This window comes from Monodelphis domestica, chromosome 4 (assembly GCF_027887165.1).
Source record: "Monodelphis domestica isolate mMonDom1 chromosome 4, mMonDom1.pri, whole genome shotgun sequence".
Classification (NCBI taxonomy): domain Eukaryota; kingdom Metazoa; phylum Chordata; class Mammalia; order Didelphimorphia; family Didelphidae; genus Monodelphis; species Monodelphis domestica.
Window position 1 is genome coordinate 446,969,554 of NC_077230.1, and position 22,303 is coordinate 446,991,856.

Genomic DNA, 22,303 nt, shown 5'->3' on the forward strand with positions numbered 1-22,303 from the left:
CATCCATTAATAACAAGATGTTTTAAAAAAACTAATTAGTCTTGCTTGAAAATGTCTCAATTTTTCCCCAGCTGAAAATCTTTATAGCTCCTCTTTTAGCAGTGGCAATGAACTGAAAATAGGGGGGATACTCATCAGTTGGGTACTAAGTAAAGAAGTTTTGGCATGTGTTTGTAATGAAACAATATGAACCAATAAAAATGACAAATAAACTGTTTTTAAGTACATAAAAAGACCAAAATGAAATGAAGAATAAAATAAATCAAACCAAAAGAACATTATAGAGAACAACCAAGACATTGTTTGAAGAATAAATTAATGCCCACTTCAAGAGAAGTAAATAGAAACATGATACAAATAGTACATACACTCATATAATTAAAATTCCAAGAGAGTTGCATATGAGAGAATCAAATTATTGGTCAAGCTAACAATAAACAGTACATTTTTTGTTTGCTGATCTCTCAGTGATCAAAGACAAAGATATTTAGCATCTTGAGCCATAAAAGATAATTTTGGAAGCTTGATATACAGCCCTCCTCTAACCATCTTCTATTGGTGAATATCTAATGAAAAGGAGGACTGATTTTCCCTCAGTCCTTCCCTGATCGCCTCATGACACTGACTGGAGTCATGCCTGGTCTAAGATTCTAATAACCCTTGGTGTTCTGCATAGGAAGATCAAGTTGGGGCTGAATAAGATTTGATCTCCATAGGTCATTTCAATAGGGAACTCAAGGATTACATCTTGCTATCTGCAGACATTCTTGGATTGAGCCAGTCTTGTATACCAGGCAACACTGAAGTCTTCAATTTCAATCACCCCAATTAGTAAGATGCTCTGAGGCATGGAAAGTAAAAGCATTTCTTGACTTACTTAGGAACAAAGAGGTAGTGAAAGAGGTTTGAAAGACAGGCTCAAGGCTCAATTTCAAAAGTAGAAATAAAAAATTATCACTTAAGTATATAAATACATATATTGTGTCTATTTCTCATTCTCTCTTGAGCTCTCTGTCTCTTTTATCTGTCTCTATCTCTATCTATCTCATCTCTGTTTCTATAGGACTTTCTTATTCTTACTCATTCTCTGTCTCTTTCTCTGAATGATGAAGACAAGAGCAATAATGCACTGAACTGACAAAATATTAATCTCAATTGAAGAATATAGAATTAAATAAGTATGTATGTGTATGTGAAAAGTCCTATAGAATTTCAAAAATGTCATTTCACAAATACATGTTTGAAGAAAATATATGAATCAGTGAAATTATCTTTTATTTCTGGGGAAATTCTGGAATAAATAATTAGAAATTTACTTCTAGATATCTAGAAAGGGAATAGAAGATTACAGAAGACTTCATAAAACTTGATTCCTCTCTGCAGACAGAGGGGATTTTCCCAAAGTTTCAACTGAGAAATTCTACCAAATGTGGCCATTGGAGATATTTATTGTCCTTCACTAGGCATGTTTCTTCCAAGAGTTTTATTTTCTCCTTTTCCAATTGAGAGAAGCTTTCCATTAAGTGAAAAAATATGATTTAAATTAAAAAGAAAAGTAAGATCAAATGACATGGACCAGCACCAATATAACAAGAATAGGTCATATAAAAGTGATTGCATTGCCAGTATGTACTAGGTCACTAAATAGGCATATATTAAACAACTCAGTCAACAATCCTTTGCTATTTGCTTTCTATGTGTTAAGTTCTTTGATGAGTAGAGAATATACCCCAAAAGTGAAAAAGGTCTAGAATACTATAACGTAAATGTGCTGAATGGTTTCTTAAATTTTAGAATATTATGCACAGTAACAAAATTATAATGACAATAAATTTTGAATGATTTAGTTTCTCAGGTAAATACAATGAACCACAATTCCCAAGAACTCATGACAGAACATGCTATCCATTTTCACAGAAAACTGACAAACTCTGAAAGTATATTGAAGCAGAGTTTTGCACTTTCTTTTTCTTGGTTTTGTGGACATTCTTGTCAATGTGGAAATATGTTTTGCATTATTTCTCCTGTATAATGGGTATTGTAGTGCTTGCCTTCTCAATGAATCGGTATAAATATTTTTTTCAAATCAGTAATAAAAATTTTTAATTATCAAAATATTTGATAAGGTATGAAACGTTTTTACTTTATAAAAGGCATTGATATGGGTTAGAATATGCTTCCATGAAACAGAATGGGAATTGAATGACTAAACTCATAGAGAACTCAGAGTTTTAAATTCAACTTGGAAAGAGATTCCTATATTTTGCCCTAGTTTCTTAACATTTTAGTAATGCATGATGCACAGATATAGTTGCCATCCTAACAAAATTTACACAATGTTAAAAATTAAAATTAACAAAACCCTGTCTCTGTAGCTGTCTTTCTGTCTCTCTTCCTCTCCCTCTCCATCTCTGTCTCTGTCTGGCTCTCTATCACTCACTCTGTCTATCTTTCTATCTGTATCCCTGGCAAGAGGAAATAAGATCTTGAAAGGCCAGAATAGGGACCTCAATAGAGTATGATATAATTAAGTAAAGATATATGAAAAATCATATGCAAATACAAATTCAAAAATTCAATTTCACAAATACTGGATTATGGCTCAACATAAAATCAGTGAAATTTGATTACTGAAAACATTCTGGAATAAATTATGAGAATATTAGGTCTAAATACTTATAAAAGGAAAGGATGATTATAAAGGACTCATGATGAACTTGCTGCACCACTCCCCTACCTCCTGACAGACAGGTGATGGATGCAGCATAAAAATTGAGACATTTATCAGGATATGGCCAATGGAGAGATTTCTTTTGCCTCACTACAAATACTTATTATGAATTGTTTTTCCTTCTTTTATACTTTTGGAAAGAGAATCTTCAGAAGTGTGTACCAAAGATTTAGGGATTTAGAAGAATTATAATTCAATATGGGTTGGCCCACTGTTATAACAGCCAAAAATTCAACTTTCTGGGTCAAATTAAGTGGGATAACAGTGAGGAATAGCTAATCATCACATTCTACTCTGCGGTTGTCAGACAAAATCTGAAGCAAGAAGTTCAGAGTTTAAAATGCATATAAGTAATTTGGAGCAAGTCAATAAGAGGCCTTGTAAGACACTGAAGTGTTCTGAGAACATGCCAAAATAGAAAGGAACTAGGATGGCAAATAAAAATGTACACAATACACTGGTTATGAAAAAAGATTGCTTCTGTGCTCTTTAAAAGCAGGAAAATGAAAATGTTTCCAAATAGAATTCCCTCAACAACTCCCACTGTGGACCCACTAAAAATGATACAATAGTGGCCAAAGAATTGAATTCTCAGAAGCTTGGTCAATGTTTTTACATTCTACTCAAGAGGTTTGCTCAGAAAGTTTTCCACTGGAAAGAAAGATCTCCACTAAATTATTTAAGTGAGTTCAAATTTCATCAGAAATTCAATCAGTTCACCTCTAGTTCAGAAATGAAATTCAGTTCTCAGTAGAATGGCAGCTAAATTGAGTTGCCTCAAAGTATTTCTTCAGAACATTAAAAAAAATAATAGTTAAGACTGAGGCCTCTGGAATCATAATTGGCTTTGAATTGATTAAAGTCCTTAATTCTTGGTCAGTATGCCATCAAGCATTAAATGACATGATTGATAGGCAATGGTATCTGCTGGGGAAAGTACTGAACTTGTAATCCACATATTCAAAATGGTATTCTGGCTTGGAATAATTACTATGTGATCCTGGCAAATTATTTCATTCCTCTGATCCATAGTTTCTTCATAATTAAAATGACAGTAATAAACACAATTGAAGTTACAGGATTGTTACAGAGAAATCCTACTCAAAAAAGGGAAGTACTGTATAAAAGTGAATCATTACTTCAAATATTTTGTCTTCCCTTTTTCCTTTATTCTTCCATATTTTTCCCTTTCCTTCTACTTCTTTATGCTTCTCCCACTGTGGATCTCATCTTCATCTTCATCCATTGCTCATTTCTTCACTACTTTTCTTCTTCTCTTCCACCTTTTTGGTCTGCATCTTTCTTTTCTTCTTCCTCAGTTCTTCTCATTCTTCACCCTACTCTGCTTCTTCTCAACCTTCTTTTATCTTTTTTTTCATCCATCTGCTTAGTTTCCTTCCCCTCTCTTCTCCACAATTTTCTCCACTTTTCTCTGAGTTTTCACAATCATTTCTATCATATAAGGAGTTATTCCATCAGGCTCTGCAAATGGAATTTCTATCTTCAAGGAGACACAAGGTACAAACTATGCTAAGTCTTGAGTAATGCTCGTATATATCATTTGCACATCTCAGTCATTTTAATAGAAGAGAATGCCCAACTCAATGTAATGAGGAGTTATGAAACAACTCAGTGTGACCCTGCTATCACATTGGCATTAGGCTTAGTATCGCCACAGATCTAAACAGAGAAGACTCTCTTGCTTCTCACAGCTTTATTCACAGTAGAAGGAAAACTCCCTTAGTTCTTGCACACTTTTCCTTCAGATCCCTTTATATAAAACAGAGAAGTAGAGACTGGACCCATAATTTTATTGACATAAAAGACTCTCCATTGAGAAAATTCCTACTGCCATTACAGTTCTAGGTTGTTAATAAATCATTATTTATTGGAATCCTGTTCTAAGTTTAAATTGGACATTTCATGATATCACTGATCCTTAACATTTCTAAAGATGGTATTTATGTAACTGGAGAGTCACGATGTGGTCCTTTTTCTGAGACAGAAGTGAAATAATGTGACTGAATGGGACAAGCAGACAACACAGGGGCTGGTTAGTGGAGTGATTCTGGGAAACAAAGATCATTTTCTCTGCAGCCGGACTTGATACAAATCCCCATTCCAAACATCAGTGTTGAGTCTTTGTAAAGCAACAACTGCTGGAAAAATCTCTATATGCTGAACGAGCAACAAGATACTCTGGACCAGACCCATGTAAGAGAACAATACTCTGAGAGTCAACCCAAGCTGCAGGACTCTCTCGTTTAGAATTGGGCAAAGAGAAGGCTGAGATCACAGAACTCCTAACCACTCATTTTCTACCTCTTTCTGACCTTGTCAACTCTCACAAAATGTTCTTTGATGAAACTCATCCAAGACCAGAGTCACTGTGTAAGCCAGATGCCTCCATAGATTCTCACATGCAAAAAAGTTTCCCTGTTCTGAAAAGCTCATGGGACTCCAACTCACTTTGTCCCAGTTGGCCTTGCTGAGGACCCAGAAGTTGGGAAGAAGGAATGAGAAAAACAAGAGTTTTACTCAGACGCAGGGACACAGGTGCAGAGCCCCCAGCAGTTGTGGTCCCCAGAGAGCCTCACTGATTGAGCTCTCTCTGTCTGCAGAGGGGGAAGCAAACAGAAGATCCTTTCCTTATCCAATAACAAGGCCATTTGTTTATAATTACTTAAGCCCAAAATCTTCATAAATACATGTGGGTCAGCAATGCCTCTATCATGATCATCACCCAGAATTGCATTGCATTGTGTCTGCATAACTGTCAGGGGCCAAACAAAGCTGGAACAACTGCTCAGGAAAGAGACAGGTCCTCTGTAGGAGAGTGTCCCATACAGAGAACCTGCTACAGGTGCTGTTGCCCTGCTTCCCCCAAAGCACATCACAATTTTTTTGAGAAAGCAGGTGGATTTTGGCTGTGAGCTAAACGGTAGCCTATTAATGTTCTTCCAACTTTACGTCTTCCTGCTCCTGCAGATGCCACTGTCTGTGGGCAGGGAAGAAGGGACCCCCTGCCATGCAGAAAGGACTTTCAGCCCCACATACTATAGAGATGGGGATCTTGTTGTTGGAGGATTTTTTCCTCTACTTATATATAAATTGCACAAAATACCGTATTGGAAAATGTTTTGGCTTCACCCTAAGGATATCATAAAATATCACCAGTAAGTATTTATTCTGTTTTACTTTAGTTACTTTTTTCACTTCTCAACCAGTTATTTCTTCCTGAATCACCTACAATCTCTCATTGGAAAAAAAGGAAAAACAGCGAAAACACTCATAACAGATAAGCATAATCAAGCAAAAAATATCTATTTTATATACATCCAAGAATGAATGCCTTATTTTTGAGATACTCATCACCTTTCAGTAAGGAAATGTGTGTATTCTTCATAATCAATCCTCTGCAAACATTGTTGATCACTGCTTTGCTCAGAGTTCTTCAGATTCTCAGATCATTTGCTTTAATAATAGTACAGTTAAATTATATGCTGTTTTCTAAGTTCTTCTGTCTTCATACTATCTCAGTATGTACAAGGCATCTGCCATTTCTGTGAAATCATCTTTCTTCTTTTACTACAGCACACATATACTCCATTATATCCACATATCAAAATGTGATTAGCCATTTCATTATAAATGTACATCCTCTTAATGCTCAGATATTTGCCACAACAAAATGAATATATAAATATATGTATGTATACACAACACATATACATATACATTAAACACCAAGATCCTTTACATTATCTTGACATTCTTTTGGGAATTACTTGGTCTTAAGATATCTACAATTCAATAACATTTTGGTAATATATACAAATTGCAATCCATAATGTCAACACTAACAATATTACCTTAAATTCCTCTCACATTTGTTTCTATTTTCCAACGTTACCAATATGACAGATATGAAGTAGAAATTCAGAGCTGCTATTACTTCCTTTCTGCTGATCATTAGTCATTTCTAAAATTTTAAATACCTTTAGATTGTTTGGAATTCATCTACCTGTTTAAATCCTTTCAAATGCATCAATTGAGGAATAGTTCTTGTTTTTACAAATTTCAATCAGTTCCTTACATATCTTGGAAATGAGACTTTAACTATATGCTGTATGTATTTTTTCAGTTAAATTTATCCCTTGTTATCTTAGCTACATTAGATTTGTTTGTAAGGAAAAGAATCTTAGTTGCTTCGTGTAATCAAATATTCTAACTTGTTATCTTTGATCCTCTATTCCTTTTGTATGGTCATGAACTATTCTCCTGTAGACAAATATTAAAATGAATATATTCTATATTTCTCTTATTCATTTGTGATGTTATTTTTAAACTTAGGTTAAGTATTCCACTGGAGAGTATATGGTGATATGATTTGAGATGAGGGTCTTTACCATATTTCTAAAAAATTGTTTTCTAATATTCACAATACTATTTGTCTTATTTGCCTTTATTAGTCATTAAACTCAATTGACTCAATTTTTGAAAATTCTTTTACTGATTTTGCAATGAATTCAGATCATTTTCCCAATAGTTTTTGGATACAACATGGTAGTTGGTAGAGAACTGCTACTGTGATCTAAGTGTCATGATAAAGCCAGTTGAGGGTAGAAAGAGAGTCTCCACTACTGGCCCTGAGCCCTTGAGACCAGATAGGTTTTAATATGGTCAAGATCTGGCCTCTGAGTCCCTGACAGTAATAGAATAAAATTTTCAGAATACAACACTGAGGCAACAGGAGAAACTAAAAAAGTAGTAATTGCCCTTCACAAAGGGAGTATGAACTTATAAGTACCTGCATGATATGGAAAAAATTCTCCATTTAAAAATTTCAGTTTCTTTCAAGGGGGAAGAATAAGATGAAAAATATTTCTTGTTCCTAACAATCTCCTTCTTTCTTTAGGTGGCAGCCTAAACACTACTATCAGGTCTTGGCTTTGATGTTTGCTGTAGAAGAGATCAACAGGAACACCAAACTGTTACCCAATATAACCCTGGGTTTCCATATCTTTAATGCCTATCACAATGATGAGAGAACCTTGGAGAGCTCCCTGGTGTGGCTCTCAGGCCAAGGACCAACCATTCCAAATTACAGCTGTGAGAGGCAGGGCAAGTCTACAGTGGTCATTGGAGGAGCCACTTCTGAATTGACTGTTTCCATGGGAACCCTTCTTGAGCTTTATAGGATCCCACAGGTAGGGATTTATAGCTTCAATTTAGCCTATACAGCTTAGAGGACACAGAAAGGCTTTAATGGCTGTACTACTTGAAATTCAGACACCAAAAGTTTGGGGGAATCCTAATGTCTCATTTACCTGTCAGGTACCTCTCAGAGAAGGAAAAGCAAACGCTTCATGTAAAGGAGAAAAAAATTCTTCACTTCATCAACTCTTGTAGAAAGAAACAAATTGTCACCTTCAGAATTTGGAAAAAATGCAATTAAATGCAAATACTTGTTAAATATCAAATATTTTCAATTTTTTGTGCATGGTGCTATATATACAAATATGTTAAAAAGTCAGAAAGCACAGACTTTATATCTGTTTGAGCTAGGTGAGGTTTTATGAAAGTCAAGATTTCTTAGGTGGAGGCCTAAAAGATCAGAAGTACTTTAATAGAAAGAGATGCAGAATTACTCAATTCCAGGAAAAAGAGGATGAAGACAGTTGCTGGAGAAGGGAGGGTTTAAAAAAGAAGACATAAAGGATGCATTAACTAAGCTCATGTTTGGTTCCTATTCAGGTCACCTATGGTCTCTTTGATCCCCTCTTGAGTGACCCAGTCCAGTTTCCTTCTGTCTATCAGATGGCCCCCAGGGACACCTCTCTTCCTCTTGCCATGGTTCGATTAATGGTGCATTTCAAATGGACCTGGGTGGGATTGGTTGCCTCAGATGATTCAAGAAGTGAGAAATTCCTAAGAGATCTTCAAGAAGAAATGGTCAGAAATGATGTCTGTGTCGCTTTTATACATAAGATCTTTACTGGGTTGACAGAGGATGAACGCCATCATTCTGATTTTCTCAAAAAACTATCTGATTCTACAGCCAGTGTGATTGTAATTTATGGCAATACAGATGTACTACTGACCCTAAGGTTTAGCGAGGATCCTCATACCCTTATATACAGAATGTGGGTCACCAGCAGTCACTGGGATATTGCCAAAAAGCCAGGTTATATCTATTTTGACAATTTCCATGGAGCTCTGATATTCTCAGAGCAAACAACTAAGATTCCCGGTTTCAAACATTTTCTGAAAACCATACACCCTGCCAAAGACTCAGAGAATATCTTCCTTCAGAACTTCTGGAACTCAGCTTTTGGATGTACATCTGAAATTGGAAAAGGAGATGGAGCTGTCTGTTCACCAAATGCTTCCTTGGACACACTTAGATTGAGCTATTTAGACATGACTATGTCAGTCCAGAGTTACACTGTTTACAGTGCTGTGTATGCTGTAGCCTGGGCCCTTCATGAAATGTTCTTGGTGAGATCAGAAATGGAATCCAATAGCAATGGAACCATCTCGGGTACTTATCCCTGGAAGGTAAGATCTCCTCTTATATACTGATTTTGAAATATCTGACTGTGGGTACTGTCGCTCCAGGAAAGAGAGATGAGATGAATAACACAGATCTTCTCATCTGTCAGTGAGGAACTCTAATAGATTAAAAGCCTAATATGTCATTTCTGGCCATTTCAGAGTTATCATCATTTCATTTACCTATTTTAAGATATAGGAATGAGAATCAAACTCAACTGGTCCCTTAGAATTTTGGGGACGTTTTGTGGGTTGTTATTTCCGTTTCTAATTCATTTCATGAATGAAGAATCTGAGGTAAATAAAGATAAGTTACTTGCTTAAGGCCATACTGCTAACTAATAAGTGTCTGAGGCCAAATACAAAAATATGAAAATGACTCATCTTGACACCTGAACTCCAGACTTGGGACTTCATCCAATTTTCCATCTAGCTGCCCACTGAAGGTTTTCACAGGGAGGTTGTAACCAGCAACACTTCATGCTCCATGATTCCATCAGTCTAAGGAAGTCAAAGCCATGTGTCTTTCCTCCCCCTAGCAGCCTCAGTTACTCCAGAGCATCATGGTACAACAGATGGAATCTTTGTTTTGAAGTCAGGAAACCTGGGTTCAAAACTTGTCTCTGAAAATTTTTTTGCCTGATTGACTTTCATAAGTTTCATCTTTAAATAAAAAAGGTTGTATTACAAGACTCTAAGTGCCTTTCCAAATGGAGATCTAGATCTTAACATGAGATTTTGTCTCAAAACAGATTTTTTTAATATACTTTTCAAAATAAATACTGGAGAATAGGAATTTCTTTTAGATTTGTCTTTCCTCTCCTGCACTGGCATAATGAATAACCTACCCTGTAAAACCCTTAATAAATGCTTGTTCAATGAAAAATCCTCTTTAACAATAATCTTGGATTCCTGTTTCCCCTTTCCCTAATTCATCCTTTATAGAGTTGATAATAAATCAACTGGCAATTAAAATTTTGTTTTATATGACAATAAATATACTACACAATGGAGATCTGAAATCAACAATGAATAAATTCCCTACTCTGATGAACTTAACTATAGGGATACAGATATGAACTAACATTGAAAGTATTGTTGATGTATTAAAAAATTGACTCTTGTGAACAGTATGCTCATGTACCAAACTAAATGATTGGTTACTTAAGCCTTGGAAGAATGTCTAACTCTGAGCTTATCCTATGCTGGCCACTCCATAAGTCTCCCTAAAGTTAATTGGATTTATGGGGGGGCTCTGAGTCTTAAATGATCTCAGTCTACACCTCTTTGATCTTGTGGTTGTTAACTGAACCAAAGTTAAATTCTCTGCCATGTCACATGCTCATCAACTACCTCCCATCACCCATTCCTTGATTCTCCAATAAAATATTGGGGACATGTATAGTTCTATCTCTTTCCAGTCAGAGGAGCATGCACACTGGAGTCCATATTATTGAATTTGTTCTCTCTGATTCTTTCTTCCTTTATTGTGTTCCCTCTAAGTTAAAACCCCTCCAACCAATTTCTCTCAATCTCCAGCTTCCCTTCTCAGATATTCATCCTCAAATATATTAATTTGTGGTGCTTGACAGCAACACGAAAAATTGAGACGACAACATAAATATATATCTGTATGTATATATATATGTGTGTGTGTGCATACATACACCCACATGGATGTACATGTATATATTTATATACACATTTCTATTATTGAATGAGTATATATTATGTATATATTCAAATGAAACATATAGAATATAAATATAGAGAATATATTTTCTATATATGTAAAATAAATGTAAATAATATAAAAGCAAATACAAATATTCAAAGGAATTATGGAATGAAGAAAAAAATAATCTTCCTAAAGATCATCTAACCATGCATGTAGTCAAGCAATTGTTTTTCTTTGGTGTTTCTGCTCCCACAGTTTTTCCTCTAAATGTGGAGTAAGTACATTACTTTCCATTGCTGGGATATTAGCCAATCTGCTAGGGGTGAGGTGGCACCTCAAAATTGTTTTGATTTGCCTCTCTCTGATTATAAGAGATTTAGAACACTTTTTTATGTGTTTATTAATACTTTTAATTTTTTTAACTGAAAATTACCTAGTCATTTCCCTTCCCCATTTTTCAGTTGGAGAAAGGCTTGAATTTTTGTACAATTGATTTAGCTCTTTATAAATTTGAGTAATTAGAATTTTTTCACAAGTTTTTGTTATGAAGATTGTTTTCCAATTTGTTATTTCCCTTCTAATTGTGGTTACATTGGTTTTGTTAGTACAAAACCTTTTTAACTTGATGTAATCAAAATAATTTATTTTACATTTTGTGATTTTTTTATAATTTGTGCTTGGTTTTAAAGTCTTTCCTTTCCCAAAGATCTGATATGAATACTATTCTGTGTTCACCTAATTTACTTATAATTTCTTTCTTTATGTTCAAGTAATTCACCCATTCTGAGTTTATCTTGGTGTATGATTTGAGATGTTGATCCAGACCAAATCTCTCCCGTATTATCTTCCAATTTTCCCAGCAGTTTTTATCAAAGAGTGGATTTTGGTCCCAAAACTGGGTTCTTTGGGATTGTCATAGACTGTCTTGCTAAGGTCACATGCCCCAAGTCTATTTCACTGATCCTCATTTCTGTCTCTTAGCCAGGACCATAATGTTCTGATGAACATTGCTTTATAATATAATTTAAAATCTGGTCCTGTTAGACCACCTTCCTTTGCATTTTTCCATTATTTCCCTGTATATCGCTGATCTTTTGTTCTATCAAATGAACTTTGTTATGGTTTTTTCTAATACAGTAAAAAAGGTTTTTTGGTAGTTGCTAGTTCGATGGGCATGGCACTAAATAAGTTAATAAATTTGGGTAGGATGATTATATTTATTATGTGAGCTCATCCTACCCCTGAGAAGTTAATGTTTTTCCAATTATTTACATCTAGTTTTAATTGTGTGGAAAGTGTTTTGTAGTTGTGTTCTTATAGTTCCTGTGTTTGTCTCAGTAGATATATTTCTAAGTATTTTATATTATCTAGGATGATTTCAAATGGAATTTCTATTTCTAATTCTTGCTGCTGAGATGTGTTGGAAATGTATTGAAATTTTGATGACTTTTGTGGGTTTATTTCATATCCTGCAATGTTGATAAAGTTGTTGATTTTTAACACTAGCTTTTCAGTTGCTACTCTAGGATTCTTTAAGTAGACCATCATACCATCTGCAAAGCATGATAGCTTGGTCTCCTCATTGCCAATTTTAATACCTTCAATTTCTTTTTCTTCTATAATTGCTACTGCTAGTGTTTCTAGTATAATGTTAAATAATAGAGGTGATAATGGGCATCCTTATTTCACTCCTGGTCTTATTGGGAAGGCATCTAGTTTATCGCCATTGCAGATGACATTGGCTGATGGTTGTAGATAAATACTGTTTATTATTATTAGGAAAGAACCTGCTATTCCTATACTTTCTAGTGTTTTCATTAGGAATGAGTGTTGTATTTTGTCAAAGACTTATTCTGCATCTATTGAGATAATCATATGATTTTTGTTGTTTTGCTTGTTGATATGGCCAATTATGTGGATTGTTTTCCTAATATTGAATCATCCTTGCATTCCTGGTATAAATACTACCTGATCATAATCAATAACCCCTGTGATCACTTGCTGGAGTCTTTTGGCTAGTATCCTATTTAAGACTTGTGCATCTATGTTCATTAAAGAGATTGGTCTATAGTTTTCTTTCTCTTCTTTTGACCTGCATGCCTTTAGAATCAGTAACATATTTGTGTCATAAAAGGAATTTGGTAGAACTCCCTCTTTGCTTATTATGTCAAATAGTTTGTATAATATTTGGATTCATTGTTCTTTGAATGTTTGATAGAATTCACTCGTGAATCCATCAGGCCCTGGGTATTTTTTCTTATGGAGTTTTTAAATGGCTTTTTCAATTTATTTTTCTGATATGGGATTATTTAAGAATTCTATTTCTTCTTCTGTTAATCTAGGCAATTTATATTTTAGTAAATATTCATCTGTAACACCAATATCACAATATTTGTTGCCAAATAATTGGGTAAAATAGTTTTTAATGACTGTCTTAATTTCCCCTTCATTGGAGGTGAGATCTCCCTTTTCATCTATGGTGCTATTAATTTGGTTTTCTTCATTCCTTTTTTTTGTTAGATTGGCCAGTATTTTGTCTATTTTGTTTGTTTGTTTGTTTTTTCAAAATACCAGCTTCTAGTCTTATTTATTAGTTCAATAGTTCTTTCACTTTCAGTTTTCTTAATTTCTCCCTTAATTTTTAGGAGCTCTAATTTAGTTTTCACCTGGGGATTTTTTATCTGTGCTTTTTCAAGTTTTTTATTTGTATGTCTAATTCATTAAACTCTGCCCTCCCTAATTTGTTAATATATGAACTCAAGGCGGGTAATCATGGCTGCAATCTAGACGCCACACACTTCCGCTCTCCAGCACCAAATGAAATAGACTACATCAAAGGAGCATAGAAATCACCTTTGGAGGAACAGAAGGACTCCACAGTACTCCCCAGTACCCCACAGAGGCGAAGGTACATGGGGTTTGAACATTTCCAGACTATAATAAGAAGGAGAAAAAGTTTGCACAGAAACGTGAACTGAGCCGCCCTTCCCACACACACACACCTCCCCCACCAAACCAGAGTGAGCTACTGGAGCACTCACTGGGACAGTGAGTGAGTGAGGAACATCTCTGTCTGGGGTGGGGGGGGGGCACTCCAGGGTCCTTGGGATCTGGGGACTGCCAGGAAAAAATGTCTCAAGGTGGTTTCATGGGAGAATCCTGTGCTGAGCATAGGGGGCCGAGGGAGCTGTACTCCAGGCAGCTGCGCTGAGCATCTGGGCAGAGCTAAACACCAGGGGTTGACCATGTGCTGATTATCTGGGCGGAGCTGATCACCTGGGTGGTTGCACTGAGAACAGGGGCCTGTGCTCTAAGAAACCTCAGAGGCTGGGAAGAACTAGTCTAAGGCAACCTAAATTCACAGAAAACCCGCCCACATCACCCAGAACCCAGACCAAAAAGGAAAGGGGAATAAAACCACCAAAGGGATGGATCATATGGCCCAAAATCAAACCTCCAGGAAGAAAGGGGAAAAGGTGACTATTGAAAACTTTTGTAGTGGGAGTACCCAAGGAAAAGGAGAGAATGATGATGAAATTGAAAAAATATCAGAACATGCCTCCCAAAATGGAAACTATCAACAAGCTCTGGAAGATCTCAAACTGGAGCTTACCCAAAAGATGGAAACCTGGAAAGAAAAATGGGAGAAAGAGATCAGCATTCTGACAGATAAGACTGCTCAATTGGAAAAAGAGCTGGAAGCATCCAAAAGAAGGGCAGACAAAGCTGAAAAGCAAAACCAGCCCCTAACAACCAGAATTAAGCAACTCAAAGAAAGTGAGATCATAAAACAGCAAGAATCATTAAAGCAAAGCCAAAAAATTAATGAATTAGAAGAAAAGATAAAATATCTCACTGAAAAGGTCACAGACTTGGAAAACAGAGGAAGAAGAGACAATCTCCGAATTATTGGTCTCCCAGAAAAACCAGAGATAAACAATGAACTCGATGTTATTCTACAGGAGATTATAAAACAAAATTGCCCACATGTTCTGGAGCAAGGGGGCAAAATAGTAATAGAAAGGGTTCGTAGAACACCCTCTATACTAAATCCCCAAAAGACAACCCCTAGGAATGTAATTGCCAAATTCAAGAGCTTCCAAGAAAAGGAAAAAATCCTACAAGAAGCCAAGAAGAGGAGGTTCAGATATAGGGGGGCTCCCATAAGGATCACACATGACTTAGTGGCAAACACACTAAGAGGCTGCAAAGCATGGAACACAATATTAAGAAAGGCAAGAGAGCTGGGTCTCCAACCAAGAATCAACTACCCAGCAAAACTGACTATATACTTCCAGGGGAAAATATGGGCATTCAACAAAATAGAAGATTTCCAAGCATTTGCTAAGAAAAGACCAGAACTTAGTGGAAAGTTCGATATCCAAGCACAGAAAGCAAGAGAAACATGAAAAGGTAAATATGAAAGAAAGGGAAAAGGAGATAAATCTTATCATTTTTTAATTCAAACTCTCTTCTATAAGGACTACATTTACATCAAATTATATATATTAATATGTGGGAAAAATGTTTTGTGTAACTCTCAAAAATTGTATGTATCCTAAGAGTAGTTAGAAGAAACATGCAGAGGGAAAGATTGGGGCATTAATAAGAGTTGGGGAAAGTGGGGGCAAAGAAAGGAAAATGGAGGGGGGGAACCAAAGATAATACTAAGATTTACTTCAAGAAATGGTGGGGGCACTTAATAGAATAATCTTTCCCATATAAAGATACACATGGGAAGGGGAGGGGAAGAACTCTCATACGAGAAGGAGAGGAAGAGAGCGTGAAGTGGAATTACTTAAACCTTACTCTCAGTGAAATCAAATCTGAGAGGGAAGAACATCTAGATCCTGTGGGATCCTGAATTCTATCTTATCCAATAGGGCAAGAAATAAAGGGAAATTAAGGAGGGGAAGGGGGGAGGGAGTATAACAAGGGGGGGAAGGGGAGGGGAGAGGGGAAGGGAGCATAAAAATGGAGGGGCAAGAAAGGGAAGCATATCAAGGGAGGGGACTAGGGGGACTGACCCAAAGTAAATCACTGGTTCAAAAGGAAATAGCTAAAGAAGAAAAGTCAGAACTAGGGGAAGATATCAAAATGCCAGTGAATCCACAAATGATAATCATAACTTTGAATGTGAATGGGATGAACTCACCCATTAAAACATAGACAAATAGCAGATTGGATTAGAACCCAAAACCCTACCATATGTTGTCTTCAAGAAACACATATGAGGTGGGTTGACACTCACAAAGTTAGAATTAAAGGTTGGAGTAAGCCTTTTTGGGCCTCAACTGATAGAAGGAAGGCAGGAGTTGCAATCATGATATCTGACAAAGCCAAAGCAAAAATAGACCTGATCAAAAGGGATAGGGAAGGTAAATATATTCTGTTAAAAGGGAGTATACACAATGAGGAAATATCACTAATCAACATGTATGCACCAAATGGTATAGCATCCAAATTTTTAATAGAGAAACTAGGAGAATTAAAGGAGGAAATAGACAGTAAAACCATATTAGTGGGAGACTTGAACCAACCACTACCAAATTTAGATAAATCAAACCAAAAAATAAACAAGAAAGAGGTAAAAGAGGTGAATGAAATCTTAGAAAAATTAGAGTTAATAGACATATGGAGAAAATTAAATAGGGACAAAAAGGAATACACCTTATTTTCAGCACCACATGGCACATCCACAAAATTAGATCATACACTAGGTCACAGAAACATGGCACTCAAATGCAGAAAAGCAGAAATAATAAATGCAGCTATTTCAGATCACAAGGCAATAAAAATATTGATTGGCAAGGATACTTGGAGAGCCAAATCAAAAATTAATTGGAAATTAAATAATATGATACTCCAAAATCGGTTAGTTAGAGAAGAAATCATGGAAACAATTAATAATTTCATTGAAGAAAATGACAACGGCGAGACATCCTTTCAAACCTTATGGGATGCAGCCAAAGCATTACTTAGAGGAAAATTCATATCCCTGAGTGCATATATTAACAAATCAGGGAGGACAGAGATCAAGGAATTGGAAATTCAAATCAAAAAACTTGAGAATGAACAAATTAAAAACCCCCAGAAGAAAACCAAACTAGAGATCATAAAAATTAAGGGAGAAATTAATAAAATTGAAAGTGACAAAACTATTGAGCTAATGAACAAGACTAGAAGTTGGTACTTTGAAAAAACAGACAAAATAGACAAAGTACTGGTCAATCTAATTTAAAAAAAGAAAGAAGAAAGGCAAATTAACAGCATCAAGGATGAAAAGGGGGATCTCACCTCCAATGAAGAGGAAATTAAGGCAATCATTAACTACTTTGCACAAGTATATGGCAATAAATATACCAACCTAGGTGATATGGATGAATATTTAAAAAAATATAAATTGCCTAGACTAACAGAAGAAGAAATAGATTTCTTAAATAATCCCATATCAGAAAAAGAAATCCAACAGGCCATTAAAAAACTTCCTAAGAAAAAATCCCCAGGGCCTAATGAATTCACCAGTGAATTCTATCAAACATTCAAAGAACAGCTAACTCCAATACTATACAAACTATTTGACATAATAAGCAAAGATGGAGTTCTACCAGACTCCTTTTATGACACAAACATGGTACTAATTCCAAAGCCAGGCAGGCCAAAAACAGAGAAAAAAAAAATTATAGACCAATCTCCCTAATGAATATAGATGCAAAAATCTTAAATAGGATACTAGCAAAAAGACTCCAGCAAGTGATCAGAAGAATCATTCACCATGATCAAGTAGGATTCATACCAGGGATGCAGGGCTGGTTCAATATTAGGAAAACCATCCACATAATTGACAACATCAGCAAGCAAACCAACAAAAATCACATGATTATTTCAATAGATGCAGAAAAAGCCTTTGATAAAATACAACACCCATTCCTATTAAAAACACTGGAAAGCATAGGAATAGAAGGGCCATTCCTAAAAATAATAAACAGTATATATCTAAAACCATCAGCTAATATCATCTGCAATGGGGATAAACTAAATCCATTCCCATTAAGATCAGGAGTGAAACAAGGATGCCCATTATCACCTCTATTATTTGACATTGTATTGGAAACACTAGCAGTAGCAATTAGAGAAGAAAAAGAAATTGAAGGCATTAAAATAGGCAAGGAGGAGACCAAATTATCGCTCCTTGCAGATGACATGATGGTCTACTTAAAGAATCCTAGAGATTCAACCAAAAAGCTAATCGAAATAATCAACAACTTTAGCAAAGTTGCAGGATACAAAATAAGACTTCATAAGTCATCAGCATTTCTATATGTTTCCAACACAGCTCAGCAGCAAAAACTAGAAAGAGAAATCCCATTCAAAATTACCTTAGACAAAATAAAATACTTAGGAATCTATCTCCCAAGACAAACACAGGAACTATATGAACACAACTAGAAAACACTCTCCACACAACTAAAACTAGACTTGAAGAATTGGAAGAACATTAACAGCTCATGGGTAGGACAAGCCAATATAATAAAAATGACCATCCTACCCAAACTCATCTATCTATTTAGTGCCATACCCATGGAACTTCCAAAAACCTTTTTTACTGATTTAGAAAAAACCATAACAAAGTTCATTTGGTAGAACAAAATATCAAGGATATCCAGCGACAAAATGAAAAAAAAAAATACAAAGGAAGGGGGCCTTGCAGTCCCAGATCTCAGACTATATTATAAAGCAGCGGTCAACAAAACAATCTGGTACTGGCTAAGAGACAGAAAGGAGGATCAGTGGAATAGACTTGGGATAAGTGACCTCAGCAAGACAGTATATGACAAACCCAAAGATCCTAGCTTTTGGGACAAAAATTCACTACTTCATAAAAACTGCTGGGAAAATTGGAGGATGGTGTGGGAAAGATTAGGTTTAGATCAACACCTCACACCCTACACCAAGATAAATTCAAAATGGGTGAATGACTTGAACATAAAGAAGGCAACTATAAGAAAATTAGGCGAATACAGAATAGTATATATGTCAGACCTTTGGGAAGGGAAAGACTTCAAAACCAAGCAAGACTTAGAAAGAGTTACAACATGCAAAATAAATAATCTGGAATATATCAAATTAAAAAGGTTTTGTACAAACAAAACCAATGTAACTAAAATAAGAAGGAAAACAACAAATTGGGAAACAATCTTCATAAAAACCTCTGACAAAGGTTTAATTACTCAAATGTACAAAGAACTAAATCAATTGTACAAAAAATCAAGCCATTCTCCAATTGATAAATGGGCAAGGGACATGAACAGGCAGTTCTCAGCCAAAGAAATCAAAACTATTAATAAGCACATGAAAAAGTGCTCTACATCTCTTATAATCAGAGAGATGCAAATCAAAACAACTCTGAGGTATCACCTCACACCTAGCAGATAGGCTAACATGACAGCTATGGAAAGTAATGAATGCTGGAGGGGATGTGGCAAAGTAGGGACACTAATTCATTGCTGGTGTAGTTGTGAATTGATCAAACCATTCTGGAGGGCGATTTGGAACTATGCCCAAAGGGTGATAAAAGACTGTCTGCCCTTTGATCCAGCCATAGCACTGCAAAGAGATAATAAGGAAAAATACTTGTACAAGAATATTCATAGCTGCACTCTTTGTGGTGGACAAAAATTGGAAAACAAGGGGATGCCCTTCAATTGGGGAATGGCTGAACAAATTGTGGTATATGTTGCTTATGGAATACTATTGTGCTAAAAGGAATAATAAAGTAGAGGAATTCCATGGAGACAGGAACAAATTCCAGGAAGTGATGCAGAGCGAAAGGAGCAGAACCAGGAGGACATTGTACACAGAAACTGAAACACTATGGCACAATCGAAGGTAATGGACTTCTCCATTAGTGTCAATGCAATGTCCCTGAACAATATGCAGGAATCTAAAAAATACTATGCACAATCAGAGGATAAACTGTGGGAGTCAAAACACCCATGAAAAGCAACTGCTTGACTACAGGGGTTGAGGGGATATGACTGAGAAGAGACTCTAAATGAACAATCTAATGCAAATACCAACAACATGGAAATGGGTTTGAGTCAAGAACACATATGATAACCAGTGGAATCGTGTGTCGGCTATGGGAGAGGGAAAGGTGGTGGGAGGGGGGGCGGTAAGGAAAAGAAAATGATCTTTGTTTCCAGTGAATAATGTTTGGAAATGACCAAATAAAATAATGTTTAAAATTAAAAAAATATATATGAACTCAAGGATATAAATTTCCCCCTGAGTACTGCTTTGGCTGCATCTGATAGATTATTAACAGATATCTCATCATTGTCATTTTCTTAAATGAAATTATTAATTTTTTCTATGATTTGTTCTCTAACTGATTTTGGAAAATCATATTATTTAATTTCTAATTAATTTTTATTTGTCTCTCCATGTTCCCTTTCTGATTATTATTTTTATTGTATTATCATCTTAAAAGGTTGCATTTATTATTTCTGCTTTTCTGCATTTGTTAACCATATTTTTATGCCCAAATCCATGGTCAATCATTGTGAATGGACCATGTGCTGTTTAAAAGAAGGTGTATTCCTTTTTGTCCCTATTTATTTTTCCTGCATATATCTATTAACTATGATTTTTCTAAGATTTCATTCACATCTCTTACCTCATATTTATTTTTTTATTTGATTCATCTAAATTTGATAGTGGTAAGTTCAGGTCTCCAACTAGTATAGCTTAACTGTCTATTGCCTCGTTGTGAAGATTGGGTTTAGCTATCTCCAAATTGTAACAATAAATATACTTAGCTCTTTCTTTATTGTGAAGCTAGAATTGTAATCTACAATCTATTTTTAGATTTTAACTACAAAAAGGTGTTAAGTAACTAGGAAGGGTGAATTAACCACAAAATGGTGTTAAGTAATTACAAATGGTGAACTTACCAAAAGAGGTGTTAAGCAACACAAAATGATATAATCTAACCAGAGAAGGTGAGAACTAAAGAGTGGGCAGTCCTAGAAAAAAAATCTAAATACAGAAGGTGAGAACTAAACAATGGGCAGCCCTAGAGAAAAGAGTCTGTTGTGATTGGTAGACGTGAAATTTAAGGAGTGTAAAAGAGAGAATCTGCAGGGCAAGCTAAGCATGCTACACAAAGCAGAAGGACATCATCTGTCAATCAAAAAAGGGACATTCCATTTGGAATGTTCCTGGAAATGGCAGTTGGAAGCTAACCCCACAGCTGAGGAACTTCTCTCTTGGTTTTTGAGAGAGGAGATAAAAGAAGTTTTGTGTGGCTGAGGGTGGTGGCTGTACCTGAAGAGCTAATTGTATCTCTGAACTTGAATTAATAAAACTGATATTATCTGGCTGTTTGGAAAAGAAGAGAGAAGATAACGGTTATAAAATTGATAAGAAAACTACTTGACCTCCAAACTCTCTGACTGTCCCTATGTCACAATTGGGATTGAATTAACATTTTCTTATTACCCTCCTAACTTCTTGTATAGATTATGGATAACCCCATCCCTCTTACCCCATCCTCCATCCTGTCCTGTCTTCCCCAATGAACCTACTTACTTGAGAAAGTACCTTTTCTAAACCTCACAATTCACCTTGAGTTACATATAAAGGTGGCTGACTATCAGGGGGGAGGGGAAGGGAGGCCAGAGGGAGCGGGTGAAAAAACAGGTGGCATTTCAAGGAGGAGGGTAGGCAAGATCTTGATCAATTAGCTATCCAGTATTGATCTATAGGCAACCCCAGTGTCTATCTTTAGTAGTGACCCATAGCACCAGATAATCCATTTATTATAGAAGGTGACACAAGAGTAAAAGATCTTTTAAAAGAGGACCAAAAGGCAGAAAGAGATCATTCAGATTCAGACCTTTGGATTCAGAAATTTGGACAGTTGGATTCAGACATTCGGATATTTGGATAGATTTTGAGATATTTGATTGAGAACTCTGACTTGGAGTTGGACTGTAGAAACTGGACCCCTGGAGGAATGTGCAGGAGACCTCAGACTTCTTTCATTTAGATGGTCACAGTTGCTGAATGAAAGGCTGACTTAGTTACCACACCTTTCTGGTATCAGAGGAAACCAGAGTTCAGTCTCTCTGTCTCTCTGTCTCCCTCTGTCTCTCTCTCTCTCTCTCTCTCTCTCTCTCTCTCTCTCACACACACACACACACACACACACACACAGACTCCTTAAATATTTCCCCTTTATTGTACATAAATTACCGAAAATTTCATTTCCTATAGTAATTCATTTTGGGATTTAAAAATTAAATCCCTGGCAACCACCTAACTAATATATTCAG

General features: G+C 35.8%; 1 protein-coding gene across 2 annotated transcripts in view; it reads left to right on the plus strand.

Annotated features, from left to right (window-relative positions):
* Positions 1-5,683: 5,683 nt before the first annotated feature.
* The window catches only part of VN2R603 (vomeronasal 2 receptor 603), a 39,423-nt gene continuing 22,803 nt past the window's right edge, over positions 5,684-22,303 (plus strand). The window contains exons 1-3 of one of the 2 annotated variants that reach the window (XM_056825094.1): positions 5,684-5,907; positions 7,650-7,941; positions 8,489-9,292. In XM_056825094.1, coding sequence (XP_056681072.1) covers positions 5,684-5,907; positions 7,650-7,941; positions 8,489-9,292 — 1,320 coding nt within the window. 2 annotated transcript variants of the gene reach the window in all.